We start from the raw sequence: 19,958 nt of genomic DNA on the forward strand, positions 1-19,958 counted from the left end.
GATAGTACTAATAAATATTTAAACCTATTATTATATTTTATTTAGGGCATATATTTTTTTGGTGTGTTTTTTAAAAGATATTTTGTGTATTTTTTAGTGCTGGGCAAGTTAATGCGTTATCGCGTTAACGCATTTATTAATTAATGTCGACAATTTTTTTATCGCGCGTTAACGCAGAGTTTTTTTTATTATTATTTTGAAAGTCCGTTGCTCACTGGCTCTGAATACACATAGGCCTACAGTCAAACCATGATTACTGGAGGGGTGGGATGTTGGTCAGCCAGCAAATAACCCACCCAAACAAGCAGTGGAGAGGCTTTGGCAGGTTCTCTCAGGTGAACAGAAAGGGAGACAGCGCTCCGCGAGTGAATGACAGGCGCTCTATGGATAGTAACCATGGCAACGGCTTCTGTGCGCTATGCAACTGTAGCCTTTTTAACTTAAATTAAAATTATACATAACTTTACCTGATACGCCTGCGTTTAGTTTAGCGGGGATGCTCTGCCATGTGAATTCCCTCCTGTTGATGTCCTGATAACTATTTAGATTCTGGAAACTCACAAACAGCGAGCCGAGGATCAGTCTCTCTTCCAATGATTTGTGCTGCGCGTCGTGTACAAAAAAGTTAGACAATTCAACTTCGGCAACGCGCGGGCGCGTGCGTGAGGCGAGCATGACTGCAACAGTTTCACAGGAACGCACCCGCTTGTCGCTGCACCTGTGCTCGACCACTTCACCTCACTCTAGGCTGATTTATACTTCTGTGTCGGACTTACGCCGGAGCCACTACGCTATAGACTACGCGTTGGTTTTCATTTATATATCTGCGTCGTTGCCCGCGTTGACGCGCAATTACTCATGCTGAGGGAGAGTGTGAAACCCGGGGAGCGGTTCTAGCAATCACAGCGCTTGCGGTATGCGTAGAATTGACGTTACATTTTTGGAGAGATGCACGTCAGGGTACGCGCGCTACACAGCTACACAGTTCGACGCAGAAGTATAAATTGGGCTTTACCTCTGTTTAATGTAATCTTACGTGGGAAACCATGGCATGCCATGACCAAACCTAAGCTGCTATCAGAGAAGTAACGTTGGTCGACTTATATCTGTAGTAGTGATCATGATCCTTTGACTACATAGACTGTTTCTGCTGCTCCCTGATACAAGATACCTGTTCAGAAAAAAACACACAAGAAAACAGGACTCGTTTTAACAAGCTAGATAAAAGGTAATGCCCTGGCAGTGGCAAATAGCTTTGTTTAAATATTTGATTTGATTACATTAATGATTTGATTACATTAATGTTTAAGTTGAGATTTACAAGAAATATTTTATTGATACTGTGTAAAGGGAATACTGCTAGTATAAAAGCACCTTATTTGGTTAAAGTTTTTGCAAACCACATGTTATTGCACTTTTGTAGCATCAAAAGTACGCAATACACTACTTTAGAATTCATTATTCAATTTTGCGCGTAACAATGCGATTAATCGCGATTAATCGCAAGAAGATCATGCGATTAATCGCGATTACATTTTTTAATCGTTGCCCAGCACTAGTATTTTTTCCCCCATCTATCCCAACCTTGGTTGTTTGCCCAAAAAAAAAAAACTGGAATGTTTTTTTTTCCCTTCTCATTGTTCTTTGTTTCTTACAGTCCCAACATGGCAAACACAGTAAATGCTGCTTTGAAACCTTTGGAAACGCTGTCACGAATCGTGAACCAGCCCAGCAGCCTGTTTGGGGGTAAAGGTGCATCCAGCAAGAACAAGACAGAGCATGATGCTGTTGGCACAGTCAGGGACAGCAACAGCAACACCCAAGATCCAGGTAAGGCTAAAATTATCAATGTATTGATCATTTTAACTCGCATCATAGTATGGATACAGTGGCGTGTGTGTGTAATGGCTGGTATTCTCTATAGGAGAGGCCGGCGAGGCAGAGCCAGTAGAGAATCGTGACCGGGGTCAAGCCACAGATGCTGACCTGATGGATGGAGAAACCGAGGGAGACACCGTGGTCATTGCTGGACAGCCAGAGGTGCTGAGCACTCAGGCCATGCAGGTTAGAGAAACAGCTGTTTGTGGAACTGTTATCTCAGTTGATGCATATGAAAATCGTCCTCCAGCTGAACAATGTTTGTTATTCATAAATGCTTGTAGGTGGAGAATGAGTTGGTGGATTTGATCGATGAACTTTTAGAGAGAGATGCAGGAACTGTTAATAGCACCATCATTGGTAAGTGATTTATTTGATTCCTGGCCAGAGATAGAAGCGATACAGAGTTGGTTGTGCGTTTTTAATTTGGTTTTACTGTTAATTAGTGGGTCGCTCTGGAGAGGACGAGTCTCAAGAGGACGTACTGATGGATGAGGCTCCTTCCAATATGAGTCAGGCCTCCACTCTCCAAGCCAACAGAGAGGGTAGGATGTGAATCTCTTATGTATTCACTCTTGGAGCTAATGATGATAATGACCCATAAATGGTGCAGTCAACTCATTGGGCCTGGTAGAGAGGTGGTGCAACAGGGTCTCTATTTGAAACTTAAACACCATTTATCTAAGTTTTTCTTTTCTATTAGTATAATGTATGTTTTTAATACCTAAGATTTATTTAATAAACTACTTGAAATATGAGTGCATAAAGAAAACTAACACCTGACTATTTAGGTTAGCTTGAAGATCATTCACAATTGTGAATTTATTTTTATTTTTTTCCCACACTTTTTGTGAAGTTTCTTCATTCTTCTTAAATCTGTCTTGGGGTGAATCCTACAGTCATTTTGTTCTCTTTGCTGATTTAGACTCTATGAACATTCTTGAGCCCGAAGATGAGGAGCACACACAGGAGGAAGACTCCAGCGGTAGCAATGAGGACGAGGATAGTCAGGATGAGGAGGAAGAGGAGGAGGAAGAAGAGGAGGAAGATCAGGTAATATTTATTTAAAAGGTCATAAAGCACACTAAAGAGGGTGATCTCCACATTTTTCATTGTTTTGTGTGTTCTCTACTTACCTGCCCTGCTCGTTCTCCTCAGGATGATGAAGAGGGAGATGAAGATGACGATGATGAAGGCTCAGAGATGGAACTGGATGAAGATTTTCCTGACATCAATGCCGCCCCACACATTCGTTTTGAGAGATTCGACCGAGATGATGACCTCATTATTGAGTTTGATAACATGTTCTCCACATCTGGTAAGTCATTTGTATTTTAAGAAACATCTTTCAGCTACTATACATTTATTCTCTTTCCCCTTTTTTTTTTTCTTTTTTTTTTTTAACAGCCATAAGATTTTTTTTCTTTTGACTGAATGTGTCACTTGTACTCTTTCTGTCTTTGTTCACTTTAGCTGACATCCCTCCCTCACCAGGAAATATCCCTAGCTCCCACCCTCTGATGGTGCGTCACGCTGACCACGGCTCACTGACGCTGGGGGGTTCAGGCACCAGCAGCAGATTGGCCCAAGGCATGGGACGCAGTCAACGCTCTCTCCGCCAGCTCACGGCCAACACAGGTCACACTATCCATGTACATTACCCTGGCAACCGTCAGCCCAACCCTCCACTCATCTTGCAAAGGTGATTCCTTTAATAAACTTGTTTGCTTTTCAGTTTTCTGAAGATATGAAAATTACTTTACGGTAGTGCAGAAATTTGCATAACTCCATCTTTAAAGTTGATTGTTTTTTTCCCCTTAAAAATCATAGCTTTCATTTCTTTTCTTGTTTTTCTGTTGTTCCAACATAGCAAACATCATAAATTAGATTCAAATTGCAATTCTGTTTGCTTCCATTTATGGCGTAAACACAAGACTCTTCAACTCCTTTTTTGTGCTTGTGTCTCAGATTATTGGGCCCCAGTGCTGCAGCTGATATCTTGCAGCTGTCAAGCTCTTTGCCTCTGCAGTCTCGTGGTCGTGCCCGCCTCCTGGTTGGTAACGAGGATGTGCACATTATTGCCCGTTCAGATGATGAGCTGTTGGATGACTTCTTCCATGAGCAGAGCAGCACTGGAGGACAAGCTGGTGAGTCTCCCACAGATGCGCTGCTTTACGTTAATAGTAGGGATGGGCATTTTTCAAAAATATTGCATTCGAATATTCGGGCTCATAAAAATCGAATATTCGTTTATTTAAATGACGTTTAATGAAAAAGACGTTATTTTTTAAGTTCAATTTTTTTTCACGTTTTTGTCTCATTTCTGAACAAGCTCACAATTAGGCAATATACACAACAAGCTTACAATATATGTTAAAGTTTTCTTTTAGTTGAAAACATTAAACAGTAGGCCTATGTGTAAACAAAAAATATAAAAAAACAAAAGCATTAATAAAAGCATGCTTAAGCAGCGCGAACGGGAAAAAAACGCCTAATAAAGCAGATTGCGCCAGATATCGTACAGAACGTACACACACACACGAGTCAGCATATGATTGTCGTTGTTTATATTGTTTCACGTTTTTATTGAGAAAAACAATATCCACATGCAGGGGCGCCGCCAGCAATTTGAGGAGAAAAGGCGCTTTGCTGACAGATGCTTCAGAGACTCAAAGATAACGGTGTTCTAAGTTTCTAACAGCACTTTGCGTTTTATGTTCTTAAACCTGTCTCCCTCAACGAAACCTAAAGGAAGTATATGTCTCAAAATCATTTTGCTATAAGATAAGTTATCATTTCGGATCACGCGGGGTCCAGCTGCGCTTACCTGCAGTCGTGAATGCAGTGATGGACAGCTATCTTTCCTCATTCGACTGTTTGGATTTCATGTGATTTCTCATTGAGTTGATGATATTATAACTCAGATTAATTAATTAATTCGATCAAAAGTAATTCCATTTAGTAAGATCATTTTCAAGTAATTCCAAACTTCGCGAGGCAGACGACAACATTATGTGATCTAATACACACAACTTGTTAACACACTCCACAGCGCCACCCAGTGCATTTAATTATAACTGCGAGTTAGTGCTTGGGATTTATCATGGATTCACTGCATTTACGGCCAGCAAAGCAATGTAGTAAAATTCGAATAGTATTTTATTTTTCGAATAATAATTACAGATCGAATATTCGAAAATTTGAATATTCATGCACATCCCTAGTTAATAGGTACAGATGCACCTACTAAACCCTTGTGTTCTTTAGGCACCCTTTCAAGTATACCGACTGCCTTAACCAGATGGACTGATGAGTGTAAAGTCCTGGATGCCGAGAGCATGCATGACTGTGTGGCAGGTGAGACTGTCTCAAAATGAATATATCCTAGCATCTGTAGTTTAGCATGCCCTGCAGGAAGAAATAACTGAGCGTATGTCAAATGTCAAGTCTTGTGCTTGGTCTCTCAGTGGTGAAGGTACCCATACTGCAGCACCTGGAGAGCTTGCGTGATGAGGAGCTGGAGGAACGCAGGGAAAAAAGGAGGAGACAGTTGGCAGAGGAAGAGGAGACTGCCAAGCAGAATGAGAGTTCTGCAGCTGGAGAGGAGACCCGGGAACAGAGCCTACAGGTAAAAGAGCTAAATGTGAACAAGTAAAAAAAAAGAAAACAGTGTGTAGCATAAAGGCTGTGACACCAAGCCGACGTCAAAGAAATAGCGGTGACAAAAGACGACTGTGTTGACGCCTCGCCTCGGCTGCGTCTGGGCAAAGAAACTGCGCTTGAACACCCCAAAAGGACTACAAGCGACTGTTAGGTTGTGTGCTCTCTGCTCTGTGCCTGTGTATAAGGAAATAAATGTTTATATCAACAGGTATTCTAAGTCGATATTCGTTATTTCAAAAAGTAAAACGACATTAGGACTGCAGATATACAAACCGTAAACAAAGCAGCGCTTGCATGGCATTTGAATATCAAACATTCTGATCACTTTCTTCATTCAATGCGGTTCATGTAATGAAACTATTTGCGTATTGGAATGCTCAGGTAAGATAACGTAAAATTAGAACAGCCTTCTTTCTGTGCCATCTTGACGACTTTGCTCGCTTTCATCACTTCTGCTTTTATTCTTGTGCACAGACTCGTTCGCTAAACTGAATAGTTAATAAGGGCGTTTGTTTGCAATGACATTCCCGACGCTGTTTCAACATGCTGAATTCTGCAACTGCCGACGACGTGGAACACCGCAAAAACTAGACCCACAGACACTCACCAACGGCGGACTGTTGGTTTGGTGTGTAACGGCCTTAACTGATTGTAGTCTGCAGACTTCTTGCAGACAGGTGCTCCACACTTTGTTGATATATAATGGAAGCAATTGAGTTTCACCATGCTGCTTGTCTCGTCTGGTGTAGTGTAACGATAGGTCGTTTTATGGTCATTAATATAGAACGGGTTGTCAACTCTGGTACTCGAGATCCACTTTCCTGTTTAGCTCCAACCTTAAGCTCCACCTGCCTGTAACTTCCTAGTAATTGTGAAGCGATTGATTGTGGAAACTGTAATACATTATTATTTTTTTTGAAAGTAAAAAAAAAACAGCATTTGGTAACAATTTATAAATCATTAGTGTTGTTGTTTTTTAACAATTTAATCAATTGCTGAATCTTACTGACTCCAAACGGTTGTCGATTGATAATGTGATACTGAGTATTTTTTTGTATTTAATGTGAAGCTGTTATTGTGGTGATGCCACTCTTAATATTCATTTATGAATGCTCTTTTGATTTACTATAATGTGGGGGGAAAAATAGATTTCTTACATTTTTTGATTTATATACATGATATAAGATTTCTGTCATACCATCCATTACTAATTGAATACAATCAGTATTGATTTATGGCATGGCCATGGGTGTCAGCCAGGGCGCAGGTTACATCCCCATTTAATATAAATTTCACCGTAAGGGTGGATTAATTGTTTTTTTGTTTTTTTCGCAGGGCTCTGGGATTGGAACAGTCAATGGAGCTGGAGAGAATGCTGCAGGTAAAAACATTGCATGGTTGCAGTTTTTATATATATATAATAGTTCTTTTGTGCATTTGCGGTTTCTTTGAGCACATAAATGGAAGTCAAACTTTTTTGTTTCTTGAATGTGAAAATGTGAAGATCCAGGATTCTGGATGAGTTCTTATGTGGGCTGTGGGTTGAGGTAGTAGTTTGTATAGTTTTAGGATCACACCAGATCTGGGAGATAACTATACAGTCTACTGTCTTTCCCACGGTAACCACTTCGACAACTGGATGATCTTCCTGCCTACCTTCATCGCTGTGGCAACTGCTGCTAGGCAACAATCAATTGCTCAATCAAACACAATTGTTTCTAGGCAACTGCTCAATTATTTATAGGTTTGCATCATGAACACATCTTTGAACACATTATTTGTTCATTCTTTGCCTGTGGCTGTAATATGTTTAAATGCAGTTATCTCTATTTGTATGTGACCACAGTGGCTGTGTTGTGGTGAGGTAGTAAGTTGTGTTGTTGTTGGGGATCAGTATAGTGTGGCCCTCGAAGGAGATAACTATACAATTTACTGCCTTCCTCACTGCAGACCCTCAATTACATGTCCGGGCTTCGCATTAACTTCTACGACTGAGCTACAATGTCATTTATCATGTTTATTTAATTTAATTGATTCTCATTTTGTTTCTTCATTCTATCATCTGGTCAGAAGGAGAACAGGCCCAGAGTGGGGTGTCCTCCTGTCTGGACCCTCCACGCACCTCTGAGGGTTTCCTCACAGCGCCCCCATCAGGAGAAGTCACCCCAACCACCCCTGCCCCCCACGAGCAAGCCCTCGTGTCTCTGGAAACAGCAATCAGTCAGCAGGTGCACCAGCCAATCACAGAGCTGCTGCTAGCTGACTCCAATCCTGACTCTCATGGAGCCTTGGTGGGGGCTGGGCTTCCTCAGCTCTCTGCACCTGATAGGGCGAATTGTGAGGCAGAAGCATCTCAGATGGAAATGTCGCCTGCACCCACTATTGGTGAGAGAGGAGGAGGAGGAGCATTGGATGCAGTCAGGGAAGGTAGATTAACTTTGAATCCTGTAAAATTAGATTTTACTCACTGTGGTTCATTGGAGTAAAAAAATGCAGCAACAAAATTATTTTTAAAGAGGCCGAGCCAAAATTGTTGTATAATCCCACTGCATTCTACTGCATGTACAGTTCCCCATTTGTACATTGCATTTGTTGAATTGTCTACCAGATGCAAACATGAGGTTTATTTTCCCTGCTGTCTTTCTCAGCTTCTCTCAGTCCAGATATAGCTGAAAGTTCAGAGCCTGTGCCAGTGGGTGTGTCTCAGCTTGAGGGTTCACCCATGGATACGAGCAGTCCCGCCTCAGGAACGCAGGAAGAGCCGGCTGCCAGCTCCGCTCCACCCAATCACATGTCTCAGGAACTATCAGGAAGTGGTGACAGTGGCCTCACAGACAGGCAAACAGATGCAGAAACAGGGTAAGTATTTGAACCAAAGTACTTCATAGATAATAAAAATAAAGGCTGTAATAAAAGCTGAACACTACTCCTTAGATAAACAGATGGAGTAGTGTTCAGCTTTTATTATAGCCTTTATTTTTTTTATCTAAGGAGTAGTGTTCAGCTTTTATTACAGCCTTTATTTTTATTAAGTCTATTTGTTATCTTTATTACTCATGATATATATTATATATTTATAAAAATCAATAATTATATAACCGTAATAATATATTTATTACTATGTTATTGTTATTTTCATAAAAATTTTAATCTGTAACTGAGTAGCTGGTATAATGGGGTTTTTTTTCGGTGGCAAATAAGTTTACACAAAATTTGGTCAATTCACTAAAAATATTTGCAAACTGTACACATCTGTTGGCAAGATTTTAGACATTGGAGCTTACATAATTGTCAGATCTTTTATCAGACTTTTAGGCCTTGACTTGTCAAGCCAAGTCTGTTATTGGCCTATGATGATGGTCTCAAATGGTTAAATATTGGTTAAAGTATAGGCCAGTCACTTGTTAGGAGCTAGCTTCCATTCTTTTATCTATTTTTTTCTTTAATTTACATGATTTTTTAATACACTAGTAAAAGAAATATTACTGTTGAATTCTTACCATTTTATTATCTTTATTTCAGCTCAACTTCTGTTTCGTCTCCTGGTGAGACCATGCCTCGAAGTGACAGTGCTGATAGCCAATCACAAGCCATCCAGGAGGAGCCCCTCCCATCCACCAGCAATGAGGAGGATGACCCTCTGGCAGGTCGGTGTTTCAGCACAGATTGATGATGGATATAGAGCCATACCTCAACTTTGTATCATACATATTTTTTTTGTCACTACATTGCAGGCATCAGTCTGCCAGAAGGAGTGGACCCGTCTTTCTTGGCTGCACTGCCTGAAGACATCCGTCGAGAGGTGCTGCAGAACCAACTGGGAATCAGACCTCCTTCTCGGCCTCCTGTCACTTCCACGCTGACACCCTCAGCTAGCACTGTGTTGAGTGGAGGGCCAGGGTTGACAGAGGTCAGCCCAGAATTCCTAGCAGCTCTCCCACCTGCAATTCAGGAAGAGGTATTAGTGAACAATTGTGAAAATACTTTAAATAACTTGTCTGAACAAAAAAAGTTATCCTAACATGTGATGTGTGACGAACGTCTTTTTGAAAAAAAAAAACAATTATCAGGTCTTGGCTCAGCAACGGGCGGAACAGCAGCGTCGAGAGTTATCCCAGCAACCCCCACAAGGCGATCAACCTTTGGACCCTGTCACATTCATCCAGACCCTTCCCTCTGAGTTGCGGCGATCCGTTCTGGAGGACATGGAGGACAGCGTGCTGGCAGTAATGCCCCCAGATATTGCAGCAGAAGCTGCAGCACTGCGCAGGGAACAAGAGGCCAGGCAGAGACAACTGATGCATGAGCGGTTGTTCGGTCACAGTTCCTCCTCAGCGCTGTCTGCCATCCTACGCTCACCCGCTTTCACAAGCCGTCTCGGTGGCAACCGTGGAGTACAATACACCCGGCTGGCTGTGCAAAGAGGAGGGACATTTCAAATGGGAGGGAGTGCCAACCACAGCCGGTGAGTGTGATGATGGACAGGGCCTGATGCTTACTTCCCCCCCCCCAAGGAGTATATGTCCTACTAAGTTGAAAAAATTAGGGACGATCTGGAAATGCAAGCAGATTGATTTACTGTTAGAATACAAAAAGTAGGTTTTTAAACATTTCTGCTTCAAACTGTATTTAATTATGTACTTTGATAATTTAAACTGTGATACACAGATTATGATTGTGATACTAGAATACAAAAAGTAGGTTTTTAAACATTTCTGCTTCAAACTGTATTTAATTATGTACTTTGATAATTTAATCTGTGATACACAGATTATGATTGTGATACTAGAGAAATCTATATATTAAGTAATATATGTTAATTAAAGGTGCTCTAAGCGATGTCATGCGTTTTTTAGGCCGAAACATTTTGTCTCATACAGCAAACATCTCCTCACTATCCGCTAGCTGCCTGTCCCCTGAACTTACTGTAAAAAAACACGGTCTCTGTAGACACCCCAGGCTCCACAAATGGCAACAAAAACAAACTGGTCCAACCTGGACCACGAAACATAACAAACAGCGTTCCAGCCAATAACAACAAGAATGATTTGGGGGTGGGGGTTGGGGGGTTAGTGCGTGTGCAACGGAAGGGAGGGTGAGGGGACGGGATGAGGAGGAGGGAGGGTTGAGCTAGCCTCCGTTTTGTTTGACCCATGCCTGTTTCCCATCACAGATTTAAGAGATTTTTTTATAACCTTAAATTTCATAAGTCGTTTTTTTTTTATACTGAACCTGGGGGGTCTTTTTATTTGCACACTTGCTCCTAAATACATTTTACAGTTTGCACACATCTATTTTTTATTCACAAATGCGAAAGAGCCCTGATGGAAGCAGTATTTGTTTGTGGACAGTTACATTTAATATCTCTAATTCATCTTTTGTTTATTTTAAAATTTAGGCCCTCTAGTTCTAACGTCGATTCTCTCCTGCGCCTGCGGGGGCGTCTCTTGTTGGACCACGAGGCTTTGTCCTGCCTTTTAGTGCTGCTGTTTGTGGATGAGCCCAAGCTTAATACCAGCCGCCTCCACCGAGTGCTGCGTAACTTGTGCTACCATTCTCAGACACGTGGCTGGGTCATCCGCAGCCTTCTGTCTATCTTGCAGCGCAGCAGCGAGAGCGAGCTGTGCTTGGAGAGCACACGTCTGGAGGAGTCCCGTGGCAAGCGCTCACTAGGCCAGGGCTCTTCCAGCGGAGGAAAGGGTTCCTCTTCATCCTCGCAGACTGCTGTAGCCTCTTCGTCATCGTCCTGCTCATCATCTTCCTCTTTGGAGCTGTTGAACAGAGTGGAGTCGCGTAGTTCTAGTCAGCTCTCCTGGCTCTCTGTGTCAATGGATGCAGCTCTGGGATGCAGGACCAATATATTTCAGATCCAGCGGGTGTCAGGCAGGAAACACACGGAGAGGCATTCAACAGGAGGGGGCATGAGCTCGGGAGGGCTCGGAGGTGGAGTGGCAGGAACGGGAGTAGCATGTGCAAGTGGAGGAGGTGGATCAACTGTTCACATTCACCCACAGGCTGCTCCGGTTGTCTGTCGACATGTACTGGATACCCTCATCCAACTAGCCAAGGTAAGAGAGAACCTTTAGCTACAGGGTGTTTTGCTCTTTAGTGAAATCCTTTGTCACTGTGTTACAGGTCTTGACACTTAGCTTTTTTCCCCAAGGAGCACATGTGTTCCTCTGTTAAGGAGCACATTAAAAATATCAAATAATGTGATTTTCCTTATTAAAGGGATACAAGAAAACAACTGTATAAAAAAGATTATTGTGCTGATAAAAGTAATATCTATATAATTGAATGTGTTAATTAATGTTCTTAGTCTTTCCTTCCTGTGATGGGAAGAATATATGTTGAATCGAATGCCAGATACCGTTTGTGTAACCAAAATAACACAAAATACAAAACAGGAAAAAAATATTTATTCATAATGTTTAATTATAAACAAGCTAAAATACACTGATACTCTTATTTTAAAATGTTTATGCTTTACTATTGCTGCCTGCTCGCTCAAAAAGATATGCATATTTATATTATATACAATATGCATTCTTTAAACCATCTACAACATATTAAAATGTAAACATTGTCATCAACAGTAGATTATAAGCAATCTATTGGCATAAATGCACTATTCATTGTTGGGATCTGCTCTGAAACTACAAGCTTGTAGAACGTGCAACAGTGCCACTATTCGCAGCACTCATATTTAACTAAATAACTTAAAATCAAGTTTAATAATCGCACTTTTTGACACGCATGCTCCTGAATACATTTTACAGTTAGTAAACATCTATTGCATAATGCAAGTGAAACGCTTGCACTGTCAAGCCCTGCTTTATTTTTTAAGTCTTTGTATCTCTCTTATATTTTTTGTAGGTATTTCCCAGTCACTTCACTCAGCAACGCTGTAAAGATCCCTTGTCCGCCTCTTCATCTGAGTTGGACACTCGTCTTTGTGCTGGCTTAACACCGACCGCGAGTGCAAGCTGCCGGTCGGGTGGCACCAGTCAGAGTAACTCCTCAGCTATTCCAAGCAATCCCACTTCTACCCACAATTCCCTGAGCGCCTGCTCGGTTACACCACAGTCCCTGGGCATCTCCACTGACTTCTGGGATCTCCTGGTCAAGCTGGACAACATGAATGTGAGCCGAAAGGGCAAGGCCTCCATGAAGACTGTGCCTCTAGGGGGTGCTGGTGAGACAGAGGGTGCATTGTTCAGCCTTGAGGCGTCTCCGCTGGGCCAGCTGATGAACATGCTGTCCCACCCAGTGATCCGCCGCAGTTCTCTCCTCACTGAGAAACTCCTCCGCCTGCTCTCTCTGATCTCCATCGCTCTACCTGACAACAAGGCCACAGAGGTTCCAGCCAGCCACCCAGTGCCTCAGGCCCCAACTGCCACACCATCTGCACCTCCCACTCAAACCACAACAGGGACCATCTCAGCGGTGGCAGGTGTGGGCACCACGCAGAGTTCAATAGGGCTGTTGCCCTCTCAACCAGCAACTATGGTATCTGTTGTTGCAGGCAGCACCTCAACCTCTGGCAATATTGCTGGTGAGTCTGACTGAGCGTTTGAAACATAATAGATTAAAAACATGGATTAATACCAGCTGTTTTGTGTTATTCTTAATTACAGTCTCCACTAAGTTGAAATTATTATTACAAAACGGATAGTTCCGCACCTTGATTATGATTGTCTGAGCCACGTTCAAAGCCGTTGTAAAATACTATATAAACACACACTTGTGACCTCATTACAACAGTATTAATGCACCACTGCCATTCTGGTTAACATTTGTTCAATATTAGCAATAACTAAAAAAGACCACAAATTTATATGGAAGATATCCATGTATACACTTCTATACATTTTAAAGGTCATTCTGAAAGCAAGTAATTTTGTATAGGCCTAATGCTGCTATTGACCAGTCAATTGTTCGGGCCTCTGGCAGTACAGTATTTCACCTTATCTCACTATTTTAGCTGGAAAACAGAAGGTGGCAGTGAGCAGCACGGACATTGAAACCAAACTTGCCTCTACTGGACTAACGGAGAAACAACTGCAGCTCTCTGTGGAGGTATTTAATGATAGTGCATGCACATATGTCGCCTCGTGTCTGGTTCTCCTAACCCTTGGCTCTTTTGACCCAGCTCAGCAGTCTGATTAGTTACCCCCTGTGGTTTGTGTCCAGGTGCTGACATCCCACTCGTGTTCAGAGGAAGGTCTAGAGGATGCGGCCAACATCCTGCTGCAGCTGTCAAGAGGGGATGGACTAACCAGAGACACTGTACTCAAACTTCTGCTCAGTGGGGCACGTCACCTCGGATACACTCTCTGCAAACAAATCGGTCTGTACCTCATCAGGATTTTGTTGCCCTTTTTCGGTACTATACATCCAAGATTTCTGTATGGTCAGAAATCTTGGGAGGGCTGGTTAAGATGCTCGTTAGGGCTGGTTAAGATGCTGAATATTGAATATGCATTTCTATTTAAATGTAGCTGTCCAGGCATGCGCTATTGTGCTCATGATTTTCATCATCACCACCATGAATAGGCTGTTTTGCAGCTTAGTTTTCATTAGGGATGCACGATGATATCGGGACAACATCGGTATCGGCCGATAAAAGCTTAAAATGACCATCATCGGCATCGGCCGATATGAATATTTCTGCCGATGAGTCTTGCCGATAGGGTGGCGTGTTTCCTATGCGCACGTGACGACCGTGAACGAAGCATGAGCGCCAGCAACTTAAACTTCCGACTAGGGGTGTGCTGTGCGTCTCACGGTTTTTGATCGTGGACGATTAAAATGTCTCCACTATCTGCTTTTGAAGAAAAATCATAGTATCGTGCATTCTATCAGTTCAATTCTGGCGCCTTCATCTCAACATACTGTACAACGCGACGTACATTCACATCACATCACATGTAAACGCAGAGGTAGAGTTACACTCACGGGACACCGCAATTCACAAAAGTTCATTGTTTGCATGTGCGTCAAAGTCTTGCTAGGTAAACATGTCATTCACGTGCTGATGCGCTGTTCTAACATCCGCTTTTCTGAGCGCGTTACACCCGACGCTCACAGGAACTAAAAGCCTGTCACAGCGCCTGCATACTGGACTAATCTTTCGAGTCTTATTGCGCTGATACTGTCAAATACACACAAGGTTTACATAAACAAAGTTGGTTATGTCTAAAGTGAAAGCAAACAGAGAAAATCTGCTTGTCAAATGCGTGTATATTAGACGCGTCGCGTTACTCGCGTGCAGTTCTTAAAGAGACAGTAATAATATTCTGCCGCTTGTCTTTAAAGAGATACTGCACCCAGAAATAAAAATTCTGTCTATCTAATGTTGTTTCAAACCTGGATTCATTTCTTTCTTGTGCTTAAATATACTATGGAAGTCACTGGAGTACAGCAACTGTTTGGTTAGCCACATTCTTCCAAATAACTTTTATAATTTCAACAGAAGAAAGAAACTTGAGAGAGTAAATGATGACAATTTAAATTTTTGGGAGAACTATCCCGTTAATTTTAATAAAACAACAAAACACAGAGGAAATCACTCACTGCTCTTGACTGAGAACATTAATAGAAGCTTTAATAAGCTTTTTTTGCACTTAAAAAAAATACAAATATATCGGTATCGGTATCGGCATCGGGCAAAATTAGTTTGAAAATATCGGCATATCGAATATCGGCCAAAATCCTATATCGTGCATCCCTAGTTTTCATAATTTGCAAAACTGAATCGCTGTGTGGTCTTTTTTTTTCAGGCACTTTACTGGCAGAGTTGAGGGAGTATAACCTGGAGCAGCAGAGAAGAGCTCGTGCTGATGCTCAGTCTCCTGAAGCTTCTCATGATGACCCATCCATCACCACACGCCTCAAGGGCAAGATGACCAGCAGGTGACGTTAATGTTTCTACCTACACTACCATTCAAATGTTTGAGGTCGGTTAGATTTCTTTTGAAAAAGGTCTCTTATGCTCACCAAGGCTCCATTGATTTGATTAAAAATACAGTAAAACAAACATTTTGACGTTTAATCAAGTAATCTGATAAAAAAATAAAATAATTGTGGGAATAATAATAGACCTAAGTGAATAATAGCCTTTAAAGTTGGCATGAAATCGAAAATGATATATATATCGTTACCGCGGTAGAAAATGTCAACTGTAACAGATTTTTTTATTCCGTGTATACCGCGACATGTAAATAAGTGGGCGTTAACTCCCGTGCAGCTTGCGTTAGACTGAGACACTGAGATTTGTCAAAGAAACATGGAGAAAGGAGATCAAGAGGATCCACAAAAGAATTGCATTTTCTAAAGGGTTGTTGTTAACGTGATATTTTCGGGGGGAAAGGCGCAGCCGTCAACTAGAGCAGTGCTGCACCCGTAGACTACAGTTTAGAGGAGTGCACGTTCGCAACGGGGAAAGCATGAAGTTGATGACAACATTTCTTATATCAAGGTCGTAACGAATAGAAATAACCTTAAAGACCCACTCCGATGAAAATAATGTTTTTCTAGGTGTTAACATGTTCTTGTGGCATTTTTCTTATGTTAGAGGACATATCTTTAGAAAAATAAGCTCAAAGTTGTATTTCTGAGTATTTCTACATTCAAATGGCTGTGAATCAGTAGCAGACGCAAAAATGCCGTTTGAAATAGACTGGAGTTGTGACGTAGTAACTCCACTGGGCGGGGCCACAAGCTCATACTCCCCGCCACGCCCGCTCAGGTTCTGAGGAGTAGAGAAGACGATGGCGGATCAACACCTATGTGCGGTAGCGGGTTGCAATGCTAAGAGGAGAAATAGTGGTATTAGCTTTCATGCTTTACCAAAACATGTTGCTGTGAGAGATAGATGGATTACGTTCCTTGGTCACGGCAATGTTAAAAACCACACATCGGTTTGCGTTCAGCACTTTACAGAAGACTGTTTCACCAACTGGCAGGAGAAGAAAATGGGCTTCGTCAATAAATTGTTTTTGAAGCCGGATGCAGTGCCTTCCATCAAGACACTATCAACTTCAAAAAGGTTAATCTGACTAAATGTTTGGAGCATGTCCACAAACATATTTATTTACTAACATGTTATTAGGAGTTATTGGCCTGAAATAGTCAATTCAAGAGATTACAAAAACAATACCATTCTGATACATCCACTTGTAGACGACGACTAGATCTATGTACGTCCTCTTGTTCCTCGTCCGAGCTGGCATCTGGCTCAAAACTGTACGGCTGGATAGCTCCAATATTGTTCTCCATTTTTGTTCCACCGGTATTGACAGTTTGGGGATTTAAGCTAGCGGGAGAGACAGAGCTCTCAGCAACGGGGAGGGGGAGGGTCGTCTCCGTGCCAACGGCTCCGCCCACAACGCAGAGGCGAATTTCTAATGAGCTACTGCCGCTCTGCTGAAGCAAAGTCCCAGAAAACGGCACAGGTTTTGTGATTTTGGCTAAAAATGGCATAATCATAATTTAAAGACCACTGGGAATGTTTAAAAATAGCTCAAAAATATGATCGGAGTGGGACTTTAAGTAATGTATAGTTATCTGCATCTTTCCGTCTCTTGTGTATAGTTACTTTTTAAAAACGAAAATTGCATTCAGCATGACACGCAAGTGGTTGCTGTGGTAATAAACAGTAGGCCTGTTATAATCCTGTATCTGAGGCAAAATGACTAAATATGCAGCGCGAGTTATATATTTCTAACTCCAAACAATTGGCCACTGAACCAGCTAATAAAATCTTCCTTTGATTCGATCCGTGATTACAACTTGACACTCAAATTAACCACTGTGTCAGTGTTCACTGGGCTATGGTAAAAAAATGACGCAGTTACAAGGTGTGTATAATTTAAACTACTTCAACACTAACAGTAGCTGCTGTTCGGTTTTCATACTGCTGCTCTCCTTCTAGTCACTTCTGAACTTGATGAACTTGACACTTCTGAACTTCTCTTGATTAAAGCTCCAGGTGACAGGTTGCCAGATATAACAAAAAGAGCAAAACAAGCCCCTTAAAAACGCATTATAATAAGCAGACATGGCAAAAATGTACCGGGGAACACATTTAAACATAACTAGTATTACTAATATCCTACAAAATTAAAAGGAAGTAACTAATTAATTATGAATAGAATAGTTCAATATAAAATATTCAGATATTATAAACTGATTGATAAAGTAAAGCAATGCATGAGATTGAAAAATTATTTAGCAACACTTTATTTAAAGTTTAAATAAAGTGAGTTGTATTTAATATCAATCAGTTATTAGTCTGGGTTTCCCCATGCTGCCTTCCCGCAGCGCGATTTTATTCACACTGAAAGGCAGTATGGATACCATGGACCAGATTTTCGCCTCCTTTAGGGAACCAATCACAGAACGGGGAGGGAGCAGCAAGACGATGACGACCTCTATGCGACACACCGAAGCAGTTTGTTTATACTTATGGATCCAACATGGCAGCAGACGCTGAGTTACCTTTCGATGCAGCCTGGTCGTTTCACACATAGGTTTCATATCGCAAGCGTGAGCGGCACTTGAGCAGCGCGTCAGCGTAACTAGTACATCGTCACTGCAGCTGCGCGAGAGTATTCACACTGGAAGCGTTTGTACAGTGTCACAGCAGCGGCTCCAAGGCTACATAATATAAGCTAGCAATTCTTTACAAAGACAACGTTTGTTTTTAGAAGCTGGTCATTTTATAACATTGATAGTCTTGAAAGTTTGTAATGTTGTGGTGTACAACATTCGCATATAAGTTAAATGTTAAACAACAAAACAACCCAGAAAATGGCTCCAAACTATTAGTTTCACTCATACTTTCGATATGTTTACAAGACTGCAACTCCGCGGATAAAAAACAAAACACACAAATAAACCACACACTCGGGTTTGATTTGGGTTGTGCTAGCTTGTAGCTGTCTGTGTGTTACATAAACTAAAAGAACGCTTATATATAATATTTTCTGGCTAGTTTACTTTAGTTTATATATATATATATAATAGGCCTACACAACTTTCACCCAAACTGAATAATTAAAAACAAGTTTTTACCGGGTAGCCTAAATCTTCTATAAATATTTTAGAGTCTTTATTTTCTTTTATTTGCCTACTCAAGTTCTTGTTAAAACTCACTAGACATGCTTATTCTGTGCATTTTGGCCACTTTTTGTGTGAAATCATATTTATTTTTGTCCATCAAAAGTGTGCTTTCACTTTAATTGAGCGTGGAGAAGTGCAGCAGAAACAGATTCGACACCGAAACCCGCGCTTCACCGCTGCTCACGCAACGCTCCTGCTCGACGCTCACACGCTCCTCCTCCTGCTCCCGGTGTGAATGCACTCATTGATTAACATATTCACGGATGCGGTGTGAAACGGCCGTTAGATACACACCATCGTGTACACATAAATCTCTGACCCATCGGCCATCGTCTTCTTCCTCGTCTAATTTCTGTCGCTCTGCATACGTCATCTGGTATAATTGAAACGATTGGCTATGAGCTACATACAGGCGCATTTGATAGACATTCTTAGCACCCAATAAACGGCGCCGGACATTCGTAAACCACGCCTCAAATACGAGAAAATGTACATGTGGTTCCCAGACCCAAGTCTCAACGAGAATTGGGTCTGGCGTTAGCCAGGCTAATCAGTTATGGGAAGTTTATCTAAAAGTTGATGAGTGTGTTTTGTTTACTATATTTAGCTATCAAAATAGTTTACCAAAGAAATAATTTACCAAAGAAAAATCGAGCAAGGTGAAGTTCTTTTCATTTCTAAAGTATTTGGGTTATCTATTATACAAAACCCCTTTTGTCGATTTTTCGAGAATAACTACATATATAAATAACTATATCGTGAAACACAATTTTGGTCATACCGCCCACCCCTACTTGTTTGGAGAGTTTTTTGTACTTTTGAATAAAAGGCCACCATGTTTCCAAATACCCTAACTATTGTTTGCTTTGAGATATCATCACAAAATTGACATGATTTTGAACAAGCCCAAACTTTAATTTTTACTTGATTTCTTTTTAAAAACGCAGTACTTGAATTTAATTAAGGAATCATAATCAGAAATCATTCTAATGTTGTTTGGGTGCTCAAGAAACGCTTCTTATTTTTGTGGAAACCATGGTACTTTTTTTTTCAGGATTCTTTGATTTAATAGAATATTCAAAAGATTATTATTTTTTTTTAATAAATGTATACATTTTCTATCACTTTTGATCGAATGAATGCATCCGTGCTGAATCAAAGTATTAATTTCTTTCAAAATCTTACTGACCCCAAACTTTTGAATGGTAATGTACCTCTGGATCTAAGCTGGTTGTAGAAAACTTGGAGGGTCCAATCACATTTTAAATAATTTAAAGAAACTCCCTAGATAA

General features: G+C 41.2%; 1 protein-coding gene across 11 annotated transcripts in view; it reads left to right on the forward strand.

The window, feature by feature from the left end:
- The window catches only part of huwe1 (HECT, UBA and WWE domain containing E3 ubiquitin protein ligase 1), a 63,915-nt gene that overhangs the window by 35,607 nt on the left and 8,350 nt on the right, over nt 1-19,958 (forward strand). For 9 of the 11 annotated variants that reach the window (XM_056239272.1, XM_056239338.1, XM_056239293.1 and 6 more), the window contains 21 exons: nt 1,658-1,830; nt 1,925-2,064; nt 2,163-2,238; nt 2,325-2,423; nt 2,804-2,931; nt 3,037-3,196; nt 3,352-3,580; nt 3,847-4,025; nt 5,146-5,235; nt 5,346-5,506; nt 6,877-6,922; nt 7,612-7,968; nt 8,190-8,400; nt 9,064-9,188; nt 9,276-9,499; nt 9,612-10,006; nt 10,940-11,609; nt 12,418-13,096; nt 13,526-13,620; nt 13,735-13,891; nt 15,324-15,456. In XM_056239272.1, coding sequence (XP_056095247.1) covers nt 1,658-1,830; nt 1,925-2,064; nt 2,163-2,238; nt 2,325-2,423; nt 2,804-2,931; nt 3,037-3,196; nt 3,352-3,580; nt 3,847-4,025; nt 5,146-5,235; nt 5,346-5,506; nt 6,877-6,922; nt 7,612-7,968; nt 8,190-8,400; nt 9,064-9,188; nt 9,276-9,499; nt 9,612-10,006; nt 10,940-11,609; nt 12,418-13,096; nt 13,526-13,620; nt 13,735-13,891; nt 15,324-15,456 — 4,527 coding nt within the window. The remainder of the gene's footprint in view (nt 1-1,657; nt 1,831-1,924; nt 2,065-2,162; nt 2,239-2,324; nt 2,424-2,803; nt 2,932-3,036; nt 3,197-3,351; nt 3,581-3,846; nt 4,026-5,145; nt 5,236-5,345; nt 5,507-6,876; nt 6,923-7,611; nt 7,969-8,189; nt 8,401-9,063; nt 9,189-9,275; nt 9,500-9,611; nt 10,007-10,939; nt 11,610-12,417; nt 13,097-13,525; nt 13,621-13,734; nt 13,892-15,323; nt 15,457-19,958) is intronic. The other 2 variants (XM_056239322.1, XM_056239314.1) reach the window with 2 other exon arrangements.

This window comes from Rhinichthys klamathensis, unplaced genomic scaffold, assembly GCF_029890125.1.
Source record: "Rhinichthys klamathensis goyatoka isolate OS25496 unplaced genomic scaffold, OSU_Roscu_1.1 h1tg000020l_1, whole genome shotgun sequence".
NCBI classification, from domain to species: domain Eukaryota; kingdom Metazoa; phylum Chordata; class Actinopteri; order Cypriniformes; family Leuciscidae; genus Rhinichthys; species Rhinichthys klamathensis.